The following is a 16,227-nucleotide window of genomic DNA, read 5'->3' on the forward strand; positions in this document are numbered from 1 at the left end:
TCCTCACCCTTCAGACGCCCGCTAGGAAAACAGGGCCAAGCAGGCAATTCTGCAAAGGGGGAAAAACCCAGCAGTTCAGAGTGAGGCCTGTACAAGCGTGGAAACCAAACCAAACCAAAACATCCCGCCACTGTGAGGAAGGAGTGTCACACAGGCCCTGACGGCAACTATGTCGGGGTGAAGGAAATGTCTCTACAAGAAATCCTCAAGGACTAGAATTACTCCTAATGGGAGAAACGTGTAAACATGTCCCACTTAAATGAACACCATGATGCAAATGCTCAGTTATGAGGACTGAAAATGAACCCCTTTCAACCCAAAACATGCAAGAAAAAGAAATTCGACATTTTACTGATGCCTAAGGGCAGGCAGTCAACCAATAGCGCACAGAAAGGCAAGTGTGGGCAGAGGGGCACATTCCGGGCAGAGGGGCACATCCGGGACTTCCCGTGAAATGTGGGAGGGAAAGAGGGAATGAAAGGAAGGAAGGAAGAAGGGATGGAAGGAAGGAGGAAGGAGGGAAGGAAGGAAGGAGGGAAGGAAGGGAAGGGAAGGGAAGGAGGGGAAGGAAGGAAGGAAGGACGGGGAAGGGAATGGGTGAGGGAGGGAAGGAAGGAGACAAAGAAGGGAGAGAAGGGAGGAAGGAAAGAGGAAGGAAGGAAGGAAGGAAGAGAAGGAAGGGAAGGAAGGAAGAGAAGGGAGGAGGGAGGGAAGGAAGGAAGGAAGGAGGAAGAAGGAAGGAAGGAAGGAAGGAAGGAAGGAAGAAGGAAGGAAGGATGAAGGTGGGGGAAGGAAGGAAAGGATGGACAGGATGAGGAGACAGGAGAGGCGGATGCAGCCCGATTCATTCAGGCTGGCTCGGCCCTTATCGGGCCTTTATACACCATATTCACGGGTGGAAGGAACTGGCAAAGCCCTGTCCCAGGAACGCTTTCACCAGCTGCCGACTTGATTCACGTCGGTATTTTGATGCCAAAACACCCGAAAGTACATCATAACTTGAGGATTGACAGATGAGAAAGAGGAGCACAGAAGTGACTGCGGGTGCCCTGGAAAAAGTTGCTTTAAACAAGGACCACAACAAAAATAAAAATAGTAACAACAAACACCCTCCCTCCACTCCCAGAATCAAGGGGTTCAGACCAGACCAGCTGCAGTCCAGACGGACACGCGGCAGACAAATGAACGAGCAGCTCATGTAGTTCTCTGGTTTATTGAACAACAGTCCAACTTTAAAGCATTAAATAAGAAGCAACCATTTAGGAGGGGAACAATGGCTTAAAAATAAAAATGAAGACAGAGCCGGAGCAGTTCACATTTTTCACATGAGTGACGAAAAGCAAATGATTGAGACGGAAAGGGAACGTTGGCAATGCTACAGAATAGAGGCCCCGGAGGCATGGGCTGCCCTGTGTCCCCAGCCTCCGGGCAGAACAGAGAGCAACCCCAAAGCCTGCCCCACTGTGTCCCTTCCAGCTGCCCTTCTGCTGAGAACACCCGGAGCTGAGGCTTCCAAGTTCATGGCAGAACCGCTTCCCTTAAAAAGAAAGCAAAGGTTACGTGGATTTCTCCCGCGCTTCCTTCTCTAGACTTACACCGGCTCAGGACGTAAGGATAGAATTCTGTGCTGCTTGTAGCCCTGAGAAGTCAGCAGCTGTGAAATGCAGGTAGTTCCTGCTTCACCCTCTGACACCCAGAGTTCTTCGGGTCTTGGCAGAACATTGCCTGGAGCTGAGTGGGGTCATCCCTCCTAGACACCGTCCTCCCCAGCCCACCTTGTCTTCACGGAGGCAGAGAACCTGCTGCACGTAGAATCCAAGCAATACGCTAAGCTTCATTAAGTATTTTTCCTCCAGTTAAAAAGCAGTTCTACATGTTGGAAAACGTCTTTGTTTCCCTGAATGACTGAAAGCAACTCGCAAGAATCCAGCCACGGAAAACCCCTCCGGTGGCAATATTTTAAAATTCATTTCCCCTGTGGTATTGAGTTTAAAAGAGAAGCAGCAAGAGTCCTTTCCGGTAATCAAATCAAAAACACCCTATGTGGAAAAGCTGGCCGCACGGAGGAACTGGACTTTTAGGGCTGACACACACAAGACATAACCTCCAGACCCGTGAGCCGCCCACTTTTGTTTCGTTTTGTTTTGAGACAGAGTCTCACTCTGTCATCCAGACTGGAGTGCAGTGGCGCAGTCTTGGCTCACTGCAACCGCCGCCTCCTGGGCTCAAGCGATTCTCCCACCTCAGCCTCCCGAGTAGCTGGGATTACAGGCGCACGCCACCACACCTGGCTCATTTTTTTGTATTTTTAGTAGAGACGAGGTTTCACCACGTTGGTTGGCCAGGCTGGTCTCGAACTCCTGACCTCAGCGTGAGCCACCACCCAGTTTTCAAGGACCAACTCCACAAAGTGAATTTTGGCAGGGAGCAGGAAGCAGGCTGACAGCAACCTGTCGAAAATACAACACAGTCCACACCATTTTTTTTTTGTTTTTTTTTGTTTTTTTTGCTTTTTGTTAAGTACCTGCATTTTTTACTCATCTGTCACATTTTTAACCAAACATTAAAAAAAAAAAAGTCTCTCAGGTCTCTCTTTTGAAGAAGGGCATTTTGGCTAAAAGGTCCCTCCCCATTTCCCAGAAGCAAGAGGTCCCCGCTTGCATGAGAATGTAAACATGAATTCAGTGACCTGGACCTCGCAGAAGTCACGCATGATGATCAGGAAAGGTTCGTTCGACGCCACCCAGCATGTTCCTGTGTGTCTTCTAAGCCCTCCCAGGGAGAGCTTGAATCAGATATGGTACAGTGTGGGTCTCGCGTATCTGTGAAGGAACAGCTCCTCTAGGCTCTGCTGCATGCGGGGCGTTGAGCATTGCAATTCCCAAGCAGGAGTCGTCAGGGCCCCGGGAATAGGGGAGGAAAGGAAACCCACTCAAAGCCGCCTCTCTTGTGTCTTCTTTTTTCTTTTTGAGAGAGTCTCGCTCTTGTCGCCCAGGCTGGAGTGCAGTGGAGCGATCTCAGCTCACTGCAACCTCCACCTGCCAGGTTCAAGTGATTCTCTGGCCTCAGCCTCCAGAGTAGCTGGGATTACAGGAACGTACCATCATGCCTAGCTAATTTTTGTATTTTTAGTAGAGACAGGTTTTGCCATGTTGGCCAGGCTGGTCTCCATCTTCTGACCTCAGTTAATCTGCCCACCTCGGCCTCCCAAAGTGCTGGGATTACAGACGAGAGCCACCATGCCTGACCCTCTCTCGCTTCTCGAATCTCTGTCCTTTTTCCACCTTCAAGGTGTCAAAGACAGTGGATGGTCTCTGAGGTTCAAAACCAAGCTGACCAGGTGAATATTTACAGCAAAGCATCCAATGGGCTGCTGCGGGGATGACCTGTAAGACAAGACGCTTCCTCGCTACAGGAAGCTGCTGTCCCTGATGCCAAAGAAACCGCCGCTGACGCCGTCCCCCAAAGAGAACACCTGCTCCTGGTCCAGGCCCCACTCCCCCTCGTCCTGGTCCTCGGGTTCCGCCTCTGCCCCACTCCGGGCGTTCTCATACAGAAACACCTGCTCGTCCACGTGCGCGGGGGCCAGCCGGTTCCTCTTGGCGCTGACCACGTTGGCGGCGGAACCGAAGAGACGCTCCGGCGCGACGCGCGTGGCTGTCACGCACCAGTACTTCTGAAGCACTTTGGGCAGCAGGGGGAAGAGGGCCAGGCGGTCCGACCACCACTTGAGGGGGTCTTCGTTGAGGCCGAGCACCTTCTGGGATTTGAAGTTGCTCAGCTCCTCCACCACCTGGGCGTGCCATTCTTCCTGGTCCTCCACGCCGCCCGTCTGGCAGAAGATCTCGGCCAGCATGTTGTTGATGACGCTGGTGGGCGGAGGCGTGGACGTCCGCATGAGCTTCTTTACGGGAGGCTCCTCGGGCACCGGGAAGATCTTGTCCTCGGCCGGCCGGTAGCCGCCGTCTTTGACCTTGTCCAGCAGGCCCTTGGCCTCTTCCACTACGCGGTTCTCCACCTGCTGCCGCTCGAAGGCAGAGAGGAAGGGCAGCCTCTTGTAGCGGGGGTCCAGGAAGGTGGCGACGTTGAGAAACATGTCAATCTCAGGCGTCTCCTGGTAGGTCTTGGAGAGCTCCTTGGCGATGACCTCCTTGGCCATGCTGAGCTCCTTGGAGTCGGTCTCCTTGATGTTGAGCGTGGTGTTGAGGAGCATGTGCAGCAGCGGCTTCACCATGCTGATGGTGGGGTACCTGGAGGCTGACAGCATCTCGGCCACCTGCTTGAAGGGCTGCAGGAGCTCGACCAGCCCCTCGATGGTGGCCCACTCGCTGGCCTCCAGCATCAGGTGGTGGTTGTTGCTGTCCTCCACCAGGACCCCGGCGATGACGAACTGCTGCTCCTTGAGGCGCTGCAGCATGGCCAGCGTGCTCCCCCACCAGGAGACGCGGTTGCTCACCAGCATGCAGTGGGCCACGTTCTGCTGCTTCTGCTTCTCATAGAGCATGTACATGGCCACAGCAGACTGCTGGAAGTACTCCACCAGTTTTCGGCAGCGCGACAGCAACGCCCCCAGCTTCGGGAGCTGGAAGGCCTGCTGGATGCCCGCGTTGAAGGTGTGGCCCAGGCAGGGCATGTGCACGGCGATGTCCAGCAGGGAGCACGCCTTCACGATGTCCTTGCCGTAGTTGGTGGTGGCCCCGAAGACCTTGGCGCTGATGCCCCACTCGATGAAGACCTCGTAGAGCACCCGCGTGATGGTCTCCGCCGTGTTCTCTTCGGGCACCTCAAAGGTCTTCAGGCAGCGGGAGCCCACGGCCAGGCAGTTGGGGGCGCCCAGGCCCAGGAAGTGGGCGGCCAGCGTGACGTAGGCACGGTTCTGGTTCTCGCTTCTCCACATGTCAGTGGAGATGCCACACCAGGTGGCCTCGGCCAGCTCCTTCAGGATCACCTCCCGGACGGCCCCGTACTTCTCAGGGATGGCCTTGGTGGAGATGTACTTCCGGCTGGGCAGCTCGTACCGGGGGTCAGCCGTCTTCAACAGCACCTTGAAGGTGGGCTCGTCCACGATGGAGGCCGGGTACAGCCCCTCGCAGATGAGGCCCAGCACGGCGGCCGTCAGCTCTTGCTGCTTCTTGCTGTCGTAGCCGTGGCCGGCCTTGACAGCCAGCGCGTCCTGCCCGGGCTGCTGGGACGACTCAGGCTTCAGCTTGGAGAAGGCGGTGGCAAAGGCCTCGCGCATCTGCTCCGTGTTGCTCTTGACAAACTCGCAGAATTCCTCGGGGTGGTTCTTCTCCAGGTGGTAGGACAGGTTGGAGGTGTTTCCGGAGTAGGCGATCTGGGCCATGCAGATGCGGCAGTAGATTTTCTTCCACTGCAAGATGCATCCCTCGGCATTGGTGTCAAAGCCGAAATACTTCCACACCTTGCTCTTGGCGCGGGGGTGGGCCACCAGCTTCAGGTCTGTCTGGGAGCTCTCCAGGCTTTTATTCTCCATTGCTTCTCCACTGGGGCCTGCCTGCTTGGACGGCCGCTCATGCGTGGGGACCTGCTGAGAAGGGCCAAGACAAACACAGCATGAGAAGGGACCCAGGCAGATGTGGGAGCCCTGCTGGGGAGACAGCCGGGGTGCCGGGGCAGCTCCGCGTTCAACCAAAGGGCACTGGGGCCGGACGGCTGGACCTTCCTTGCGGGTCACTTTTGCAAAGCGGAGGTGGGAAGCTAGCGCAGGAACACGCTCTTTCTTCTACGTCAATCCAACGCAGCGGTGCCGCACATGTCAAGGTACAGGTTTGAGAGTGAGCACGGCATTTTTGCAGGGCTGTACCTGACCAAGTACTTGCTTTTTTTTTGAGACAGAGTCTCGGCTCTGTCACCAGGCGACAATGCAGTGGCGTGATCCTGGCTCACTGCAGCCTCCGTACTCCCAGTTCAGCGATTTCCTGCCTCAGCCTGAGTAGCTGGGATTACAGGTGCCTGCCTGTGCCCAGCTAATTTTTGTAGTTTTACCCGAAGTAGAGATGGGGTTTCACCATGTTGGTCAGGCTGGTCTCGAACTCCTGACTTCAGGTGATCCACCCGCCTCGGCCTCCCAAAGTGCTGGGATGACAGACGTGAGCCACCGCGCCCAGCCTGACAGTGCCCTTCTCATCGCAGGGGCTTGTTGTTCCTGTTCTAAGAGGTTTGCCAAGCACCTGCCACGTGGGAAAGCTGCGTAGATCTTTTCTGGGGACGTCACCTACATAGAAGAGTCCACAAGCGGCCAGGCAGACCCCCCCTCCCCCGGCAACCATCACAGCAAGAATCGCTGTCGAACGCCACCTGAGCTTCATTAACTGCATTAAAGAAGCCAAACAGGACCTCCGTCTGGCTACAGCCGGATTTCCTATAGCTAAGAGGCATTGCACATTCTTCTCCAACTTTATGGTTTAAAATGAAGCCATGTGGAATGTCACAGGCTTTGTTTTTAGCACAGGTACATCCGTGATCTGTAAGCACGTCTGAAGAAGCATGGATTTCTCAATCCCCGGAACTTCTCAAAATGCCCATTGTATCCAGTCACACCTGTGGGCAGAAAGGCCCAACTGGGTAAATATCACACAGCTGTGCAAACATCATCGGGCACTTGGTGTGGAGGCTTAGATGACCCCGAAGCCAGTCCCCAGGGTTCCTGTTGAGGTTGAATACTCACACATACAGGCCCTTCCAGGTGCCACGCAGGAGGCCACCTCTGTGACTGGGTTGCCCAAAATGACAGCTGGGCTCTGTTAAAAGGTGTCATTGTATCTGCAAGTGTCCAGTACAGCACTCAGGAGGGTAAACAACGAAATGCACCACCCAAGCACATTCAGAGTGTCGGGACAGTCAGTGCAAGGAAGCATATTTCAGGGATCACTATAGTGGGTTGAAAAGCGTCCTCCTCTGCCAAAGAAAATCTGTATCCACCTGGTACTTGTGACCTTGTTTGGAAAAAGGGTCTCTGTAGATGTATTAATAATGAAGGCAAAGATCTTAAGATCAGATTATTCTCAGTCGGGGTGGTCCTAAATGCAGTGACCAGTGTCCTTAATAGAAGACAGAAGAGGAGGCACAGACACAGAGGAGGAGGCCACATGAAGACAGAGGCAGAGACTGGAGTGATGCAGCCACAAGCCCAGAGTGCCTGGAGCCCCCAGGAGCTGGGAGAGACAGGAAGGATCCTCCCCCCTGGAGCCTCCAGAAGGAACTGCTAAAATCATGGTGGATTGAACAGTGGCCCACAGAAAGGTCTGTCCACATCCTAAAGCCCAGGACGTGGAATGAGATCTTACTTGGTTGTAAGAAATTTTGTAGATCTAATGAGTTAAGGATCTGGAGATGAGGTCATCCGGGATTCGGGTAAGCCCTAAATGCGGTGACAAATGTCTTTATAAAAGACAGAAGAGGAGATACAGACATAGAGAAGGCCACATGGAGAGAGAGACAGAGGCTGGAGTGAAGATGTGGCTGGCCTGAAGCCCAGGGACGCCGGGAGCCCCCAGGACCTGGGAGAGGCAGGAAGCATGCTCCGCCTAAGCCTCCGGAGGGAGCGCAGCCCTGAGACACTTTGATTTCAGACTTCTGGCCTCCAGAACTGGGAGAGAATAAGCTATGGTTTTAAGCCCTCCGGTTTCTGGTACTTTATTACAGCAAGATATTCTGAAGGTTAATTTTGCCCCCAATAATGAGTAGAGGTCTTAGAAAGGCCCCCCGTCTTCATGGGCAGTCGCGGCCTATGTTGCTGGCTTTCCATCAACGGTGCCTGTCCAGCGCTTTTTAGGGAGCCGCCACCATGTGCCAGGTGAACTGGGCATTACCATAGCCTAGCAGCACTGCTTCCCAAGAGTAGGGTGCAAGGATGGGGGTCCTCTGACCAACGCCAGCATCCTGGTTTGTTCTAAGGTAGCAAGCCAAGAGAATGAATAACACAGCCGGGACTTCCAGCAAACGGGGAACCCTCAAGCTGCATGTTCTGCAGCCGAGTTAGGGTGGGGCCCCCGGATTACACAGTCAGCGGAGGCAGAAAATCATCTCAAGAGGCCTCGGTCTAGCTCTGAAATGCTCGCTTTTAAGTCTGACCTGAGTGAGAGGACACAGCTGTTATCAGATCCTCCATCGTCATCATCATCATCATCATCGTCATCGTATTATTTGGCTGAAACAGGTTTTGGTACTTGGGGGAAAAGGTTTACATTCCATTATTATTATCTGTGCTATTAGGCTGAAAGAGGTCCCAGTCCTCAAACAAAAGTTTACATTTTATTATTATTATTATTATTATTATGAGGCTGAAAGCGGTTCTGGAACCTGAAGGAAAGGTTTCTATTCCATTATTTATTACTACTTGTATTATGATTAGGCTGGAAGAGGTCCCAGTGCCAGTAACAAAGGTTTATATTCTAATTATTATTATTGTTATGGTTGTTATTATTATTAGGCTGAAAAAGGTCCCAGTACCTGTAGCAAAGATTTTTATATTGGCACCAGGTGCAGTGGCTCATGCCTGTACTCTCAGCACTTTGGGAGGCCAAGGCGGATGCATCACCTGAGGTCAGGAGTTCGAGACCACCCTGGAAAACATGGTGAAACCCCTCCTCCACTAAAAATACAAAATTAGCCGGGCGTGGTGGTGGCACATGCCTGTAGTCCCAGCTACTCGGGAGGCTGAGGCTTGAGAATCACTTGAACCCAGGAAGCAGAGGTTGTAGTGAGCCGAGATCACGCCATTGCACTCTAGCCTGGGCAATAAGAGCAAAACTCCATCTCAAAAAAAGAAGAAAACAAACAAAAAAAAGATTGATGTGCTATTATTACTATTATCTTTAGGCTGGAAGAGGTCCCAATACCTGGAAGAAAAGTTCATACTCGGTTATTAGTATCTGTCTGAAGGAGGTCCTGAAAGCTGGAGCTAACGTCCAAATTCTATTATTATTATTATTATTGTTATTATTATTATTGTGATTATTGTGATTATTGGACTGAAAGAGGTCCCAGTGCCTGGGGCAAAGGTTTCTATTCTATTATTATCATTGTCGTTATTATTATTCGGCTGAAACAGGTCCTGATACCTGTAGCAAAGGTTTATATTATTATGATGATGATGATGATGCTGGAAGAAGCCCCGAATACCTGGAATAAAAACTTTCATTCCATCATTATTATTATTATTATTATTAGGCTGAAAAAGGTTCTGGAACCCGGAGCAAAGGTTTGTATTCTATTATTATGACTTTTGTTATTAGACTGAAAGAGGTCCCAGTCACAGAACAAAAGTTTATATTCTATTATTATTATTAGTTGGCTGAGAAAGGTTCTGCTACTTCAGTCAAAGGTTTATGTTCTATTATGATCATTGTTATTATTATCATTTGGCTCACAGGTGTCCCAGTACCTGGATCAAAGGTCTATATTCTATTAATACTATTCTTGTTATTACTATTTGGCTGAAAAGAGGTTCTGGTACCTAGAGCCAAGTTTTATATTCCACTATTAGTGTTATTTGGCTGAAAGAGGTCCTAGTACCTAGAAAACAAGTTTATATTCTATTATAATTATTATTACTATCATTAGTATTGGTCTGAAAGAGGTCCTAGTACTGTGAATGAAGGTTTATATTCTCTTATTCTTCTTATTTGGCTGAAAGAGCTCCCAGGACATGGAGCAAAGTTCTATATTCTATCATTATTATCATTATTACTATTGCTATTGATTATTATTGGGCTGAAAAGAGGTCGCAGTACCCTGAACAAAGGTTTATATTCTATTATCATTAATATTATTATTGTTATTTGGCTGAAAGACATTCCAGGAGATGTGAAGCAAAGGTTTATATTCTATCATTATTATCATTATTACTAGTTATTATTATTATTTTTTTTTTTTTTTTTTTTTTGAGACGGAGTCTCGCGCTGTGTCACCCAGGCTGGAGTGCAGTGGCGCGATCTCGGCTCACTGCAAGCTCCGCCTCCCAGGTTCACGCCATTCTCCTGCCTCAGCCTCCGAGTAGCTGGGACTACAGGCGCCCGCCACCACGCCCGGCTAGTTTTTTGTATTTTTAGTAGAGACGGGGTTTCACCATGTTAGCCAGGATGGTCTCGATCTCCTGACCTCGTGATCCACCCGCCTCGGCCTCCCAAAGTGCTGGGATTACAGGCTTGAGCCACCGCGCCCGGCCTCCTAGTTATTATTATTATTGGACTGAAAGACGGCCCAGTACCATGAACAAACATTTATATTCTAGTATTATTATTATTATTATTTAGGTGAACAAACGTTTATATTCTATTATGATGATCATTATTATTATTTGGCTGAAACAGGTCTAGTACCTGGAGCGAAGTTTTGTACTGACAGCAGAAATTCCCAAACCCCTAACCAAGTGACTCCTGGATGGAGGCACAAGAAGCTCCCTCCTACATATCTCCTGCTGTCAGAATCCCATGGGACTCTCAGGTAAAGCATCGTCCACACAGCAGGTGGGTTCCACCTGAACCCACGTAACAGCCACCGCGGAGCTGGCCTTTCGTAGTGAGGACCCTCCCTCCTCCTTCCTCCTCCCTCGCAGTGCTTCCGTGCACACAAGGCCACAAATAAAGGTTGCTGCAAACCAGCCTCTCACTGCCTCATTCTTCAAGGCTGGTGCGGCATCCCCGGGGCGGGATTGCGGGGGATACTCCCCAGAACGCCCTCAGGGGGCCGGCGACTTCACGTTTCCAATTGCACATCCATGAGAGGCCAGTAGACGTGCCTCACATGACTCTTACCAGAACGACACGTCACAAGACACCAGTGTGAAGAAGCAGAGGAAAGAGCCAGCCGCCGTCTATCCCTTTGTGGATGAGGCCGACGAAACCCTAAAACTCAGCCATTCTTCTCCCTAAGTTTTTGTTATTTTGGAAATGACAATCATTTTTATTTTAAAAAACATACAACACATGGCCAAAGGGTAGCAAGTTTCTGTTCGATGGGAGAAATAAGTTTCAGTGACCTACTGCACAGCGTGGTGGCTATAGTTAATAGTGTATTACGTATTTCAAAATAGCTAAAAGAGGTTTTTATTTTTATTTATTTATTTTTATTTTTATTTTTTGAGGCGGAGTCTTGCTCTGTCGCCCAGGCTGGAGTGCAGTGGCGCAATCTCAGCTCACTGCAACCTCCACCTCCCGGGTTCACACCATTCTCCTGCCTCAGCCTCCTGAGTAGCTGGGACTACAGGCGCACACTGCCACACCCAGCTAATTTTTTGTATTTTAATAGAGACAGGGTTTCACTGTATTGCCCAGGCTGGTCTCAAACTCCTGAGCTCAGGCAATCCACCCGCCTCAGCCTCCTAAAGTGCTGGGATTACAGGCGTGAGCCACTGTGCCCGGCCCACTAATAGATACTTTAAATGTCTTGTGTGCAGTGTATACTGCTTGGGTGATGGGTACACCAAAATCTCACAAATCACTACTAAAAAACTTACTCATGGAACCAACCACCACCTGTTCCCCTATAATCTATGGAAATAAAAAAACAGAAAAACAGGTAAAAGAGATTTTAAATGTTCCCACCACGAAAGGAAAAATAGCAGGTGATAGATGTTAGCAAGATTTAATTATTCCACAATGCCAACATATAGCAAAGCATCACAATGTGCCCCATAAATGTACACATTTATATATTTATATAAAAATATCAGTTGTTTTCATTTACATCTACCTTATATAAATACAACTTACTTGTATTTTATATTTATAGAAAAGTATAAATTATTCTAAAAATATATATATTTAATAAAAATAAAATATATAAACAATAAATATATTACACACATTCTTGGTAGTAACATGTAACTGGCCTGTTACCATTACTTTTAAATAAACTGTTAAATATGTTTTAAATTTCTGTTTTAATGTCTAACAGGATGACTTATTGACTGTTATAGTCCACAAAAACAAAAACTCTCCGGGGTCCTCGTTTTTTTGAAGAGGATTCTATGATCAAGAAGTTGGAGGCCGGGCGCAGGGGCTCACCCTTGTAATCCCAGCAATTTGGGATGCCAAGATGGACGGCTCACCTGAGGTCAGGAGTTTGAGACCAGCCTGACCAACATGGAGAAACCCCGTCTCTACTAAAAATACAAAATTAGCCAGGCATGGTGGCATATACATGCCTGTAATCCCAGCTACTCGGGAGACTGAGGCAGGAGAATCACTTGAACCCGGAAGGCAGAGGTTGTGGTGAGCCGAGATCACGCCATTGCACTCCAGCCTGGGCGACAAGAGCAAAACTCGGTCTCGAAAAAAAAAAAAAAGAAGTTGGAAAACTGCTGTTTTTACTTCTACCTGATTTCTAATAGCCACTGTTCACTACTTATAAAACCAACAAGAATTAACTTTCCTTTTATAGGTTAAAAAAAAAAGTTTGAAAAGTAGGACTTCTATAAATAGCTTTGTAAGTGGGCCAGTTGGCATATTTTTCGTAAATACTCACTCCTGTGGTACAGCATTTACGAGTCCATTTTGCATCCCAGAAAGTGAAGGAATATTCTGTGGCCTATTATTTACAATAGAACTTTTAAGAAAAATTCTGTACAGTACTGGAACTGGGCTTGACTATAGGTACCATCAATTTTCTCTCCTTTGCAAAACTCACTGATGCATCAGAGAAAATGTAATTTCTAAACAGATCACCCTGTTATTAATACTGGTGGGTAGAGACTTTCTTCACTCAATACGATCATTTTCAACAGATTTCAGGCCATATCAATGTTCAAGTTTTGATGCCATATTAGGATATTAAATACACTGATTAAATCACCTATTTTAAAATCCAACCAACAGATACACCTTATTGAATGGGCCACATGGACAGTCTTAAGAACACAGGGGCAGAACCTTTTTTAGGAATTGTCAATTTGCTTCTAAACCCCCTCTGTAAAGGCATGACCAACATCTATGATTAATGTGTAATTATCTTGTTTTTCCATGATAAACTGGAAGAAGACACCATTTAGGGGTGGATTCCAGCCGCGATTTCTTCCTTCTCATACTATGTAACTCAACTCATGTGGAATGTGTAACCCGGGCATTTCCTTTGTAAGATATCTAAGAACAAGCTCCATTTGGAAGTCCTAAGAAAAAACTGCCCTTGCTTCCAATCTGCAGTGGGGAAACTGGCCCTCGTGCTTATTCAAACAGCTTAGCTCAAATGCCCTGGACAAAGTTCAACGTTTCCCCACCAACAGCAAAGGTCCACCAGAGAGAAGCAAATAAAAAACGCTGTTTAGGAAGCTGGCCACCAGCAGACCAAGGAAAACGGCATTCCTCCACCGATAACAAAAATTATTTTTAATCCATACACAGGAAGGGACTCGATGAGGACAAGCTACTGAAGTTAATCTTTAGAGAAGACCATTCTGTTTCGATACACACCAGGTACAGAGTCCCTTGGCAGACACGTGACTTCACCAGAAGCTTGTCCTCTTTAACAACCTTCTGTTGTTGTTATTTAATCAATAAATGGAAAGAAAAAAAAAAGAATCCAGCCCTCCTTTCTAATGCACAAAGAGCAAGTTTTTCAAAGGCCAGCATTTTGGTGAGCTGCTGCAGGAACCCCAGCCTCTTCTGCCAGGGTCCACACAGGCCCTTAAGAAGGTTTAAAGGGACCTTTCTGTAAGCAAAACTAAAACATCATCTTCTGAGAGACGCCACACAACTGTTCGCTGGCTGTAAACCGTTTACCTTGCAACTGATTACTTACTTCAAACAAACATGCTCTCCTGCCCTAGCAAGGCCTGACTGCAGTTCCTTTACGCTCCTTCTTCTACGCACTGGTAATTATGCTAAGCAGGTTTAAAAAACAAATACTGAAGCCAGCCTGGCAGAAAAAGAAAAGCTTAGCTCACAGAAAACTCAAAGCTTTTTCTGGCTAGAGGCGGGAGAGAGTGAGGCTCATTTTAAAACATCCACTCCAGGCACGCTTCTCAAAGTGGGGCGCTGGGACCCCTGGGGTTCCCTCAGTGGGTGCAGAGTGGAAGTCGAAAGTCATTTCACAATAAGGCACCCAAGCGCTTCGCCTGGCTGACTCCCAGTCTCCCAGAGGCGTGCAGCAGTGTCTTCCAGAGGCCTCCTGACATGCCACGAAACCGTCTACAGAGGCAGAAATAACAGCTCTCTTCTTAGGCCGGACATTTCAGACATATGGGGCAACGTACACCCCCACCCCCACCACACTGACCCTCTGAACGCTCTGTTTTGGAAAACTGTCATTTTTGAAACAAAGTGTCATTTAACCTAACATGGAATTATCATTCCCTTTATACCAGTTCACAAATAATTGTTTACAGGTTTCTAGGTTTAAATTGAGACTATGGGCTGGGTACAGTGGTGCTCTGTCTGTAATCCCAGCAGTTTGGGAGGCCCAGACTGAAGGATTGCTGCAGGCCAGGGGTTCAAGACCAGCCTGGGCCACATGGTGAGACGCCATCTCTACAAAAGATTTAAAACATTAGCCAGGCGTGGTGGCTCACGCCTGTAAACCCAACACTTTGGGGGACCCAGGTAGGAGCATTGCTTCGGCCCACGAGTTTCAGAGCAGCCTGGGCAACACAGCAAGACCCTATTGCTACAAAAAAAATTAAAACATTAGACAGGTTTGGTGGCTCACACCTGTAATCCCAGCAGTTTGGGAGGCAAAGGCAGGAAGATCGCTTGAGCCCAGGAGTTTGAGACCAGCCTGGGCAACACAGCGAGACCCTGTCCACAAAAAATTTAAAACATTAGTCGGATGCAGTAGCTGGTGACTGTAATGCCAGCACTTTGGGAGGCTGAGGCAGGACTGCTTGAGCCCAGGAGTTCGAGAGTAGCATGGGCCACATAGCAAGACTTCATCTCTACTTCCTATTACAAAAAATAAATTAATAAATTCTGAACCTGCAAATGTATGAATGTAAGTAATCTTCATACACAAAACACAGGGGCGGTCCTCACGGATGAGTTCAGACAGTAAACGAGTCCTGCAAAGTTGGAGATCTGTGACTCAGAGATGTTTACAAAGGCCAAGGAAACAAAGTTGCCACTTACCGGGCCTGCCCTCCCCACCAGACCTCCGTGGCTCCCCAGTGCCCGAGCGGCCGCCCCTGCGTCCCCTCTGGAGACGTTCTCCGGAGAAGGGCCCGTCCTCACTTACCCTGGGGTGGGTGGGGGTCGAGGTCCCTGGGACGCCCCCTCCTCCCCTCCGGGGCCTGGCGGGGGCGCGCGGTCACTGGCCGACCGCAGGCGGCAGGCAGAGCCGCCTGCGGTCTGGGGCGCGGGGCGTGCGAGCCCCCGGGTCCCCGGCCATGGCCCGGAGGTGTCAGGGTGGGCCGGGGGGCGGTTGCACGGGGGCGGCTCGGTTGGAGCCCGACCCGGGACAGGCGGGCAGGACACACGCGCGGGGAGGGAAGGGCCAGGCCGGGCCGGGCCGGGCCAGCGCGCGGGGGGCGCGCAGAAGAGCCGGCGGGGACGGGAAGCGCGGGGCGGGGAGGTCCCAGGCGCGCACGCCCCCCGCAACCCCGGCCCCAGCGCGACCCCCGCCCAGTCCCACTTCCGGGAGCGCCACCGCCTCGCCAAGGTCACGCGGAGACCCCGCGCTCCCGCCCCCGCGCCCGCGCCCACCCGGGCCCCCGGAGCCCCGACCCCCCCACCCCGCCCCGCTGACCTGGCTCCAGGAAGCCCCCGCGGCAACGCCGTAGCAGCTGCGCCAGGATCACCGCGGCGCCGGCCGCGTAGACCCGCAGGGCCGCCCGCGCCGCAGACAATGGCGACATGGCTGCCCCGGCCGCGCCGCCGCCGCTTCCGCGCCGCCCGCGGGACTCTGCGCCCGCCCGCCCGGACCGACGGCGGAAACGCGCCCGCCCCGGACCGCCCCCTGCCCGCCCCGGACCGCCCCGGCCTGCGGGGACCCCCCAACCCCAGACCCCGTCCGGGCCCGCTGGGATCCCGCACCGCCTGCAGGACTGGGGACCCCCAGCGGACCACCGACCCCAGCCAGGACGCCCCCCCCCCCCAGGACCACCGACCCCAGCCAGGACCACCCCTCCAGGACCACCGACCCCAGCCAGGACCACCCCTCCAGGACCACTGACCCCAGCCTAGGAGCCTCCCTCAGAACCACAGACCCCAGCCAGAACGCCACTCCAGGACCACTGACCCCAGCCGGGACCCTCCACACCCCCACCAGGACCAACGA

The 16,227-nt window shown here is 50.8% G+C and overlaps 1 protein-coding gene across 2 annotated transcripts; it reads right to left on the reverse strand.

Annotated features, from left to right (window-relative positions):
- Window positions 1-1,194: 1,194 nt before the first annotated feature.
- On the reverse strand, window positions 1,195-15,858 carry ZBED1 (zinc finger BED-type containing 1). Of its 2 annotated transcripts, none has more exons than XM_031661092.1 (2): window positions 15,697-15,858; window positions 1,195-5,545 (listed from the first exon to the last, which is right to left on the reverse strand). In XM_031661092.1, the coding sequence occupies exon 2, from the start codon at window positions 5,492-5,494 to the stop codon at window positions 3,410-3,412; it is 2,085 nt and encodes a 694-aa protein (XP_031516952.1). In that variant the 5' UTR covers window positions 5,495-5,545; window positions 15,697-15,858; the 3' UTR covers window positions 1,195-3,409. The 2 variants fall into 2 exon arrangements, with proteins under 2 accessions (XP_031516952.1, XP_031516951.1); XM_031661091.1 differs by having other exon boundaries at window positions 1,195-5,548.
- Window positions 15,859-16,227: the final 369 nt, after the last annotated feature.

This window comes from Papio anubis, chromosome Y (assembly GCF_008728515.1).
Source record: "Papio anubis isolate 15944 chromosome Y, Panubis1.0, whole genome shotgun sequence".
Lineage (NCBI taxonomy): Eukaryota > Metazoa > Chordata > Mammalia > Primates > Cercopithecidae > Papio > Papio anubis.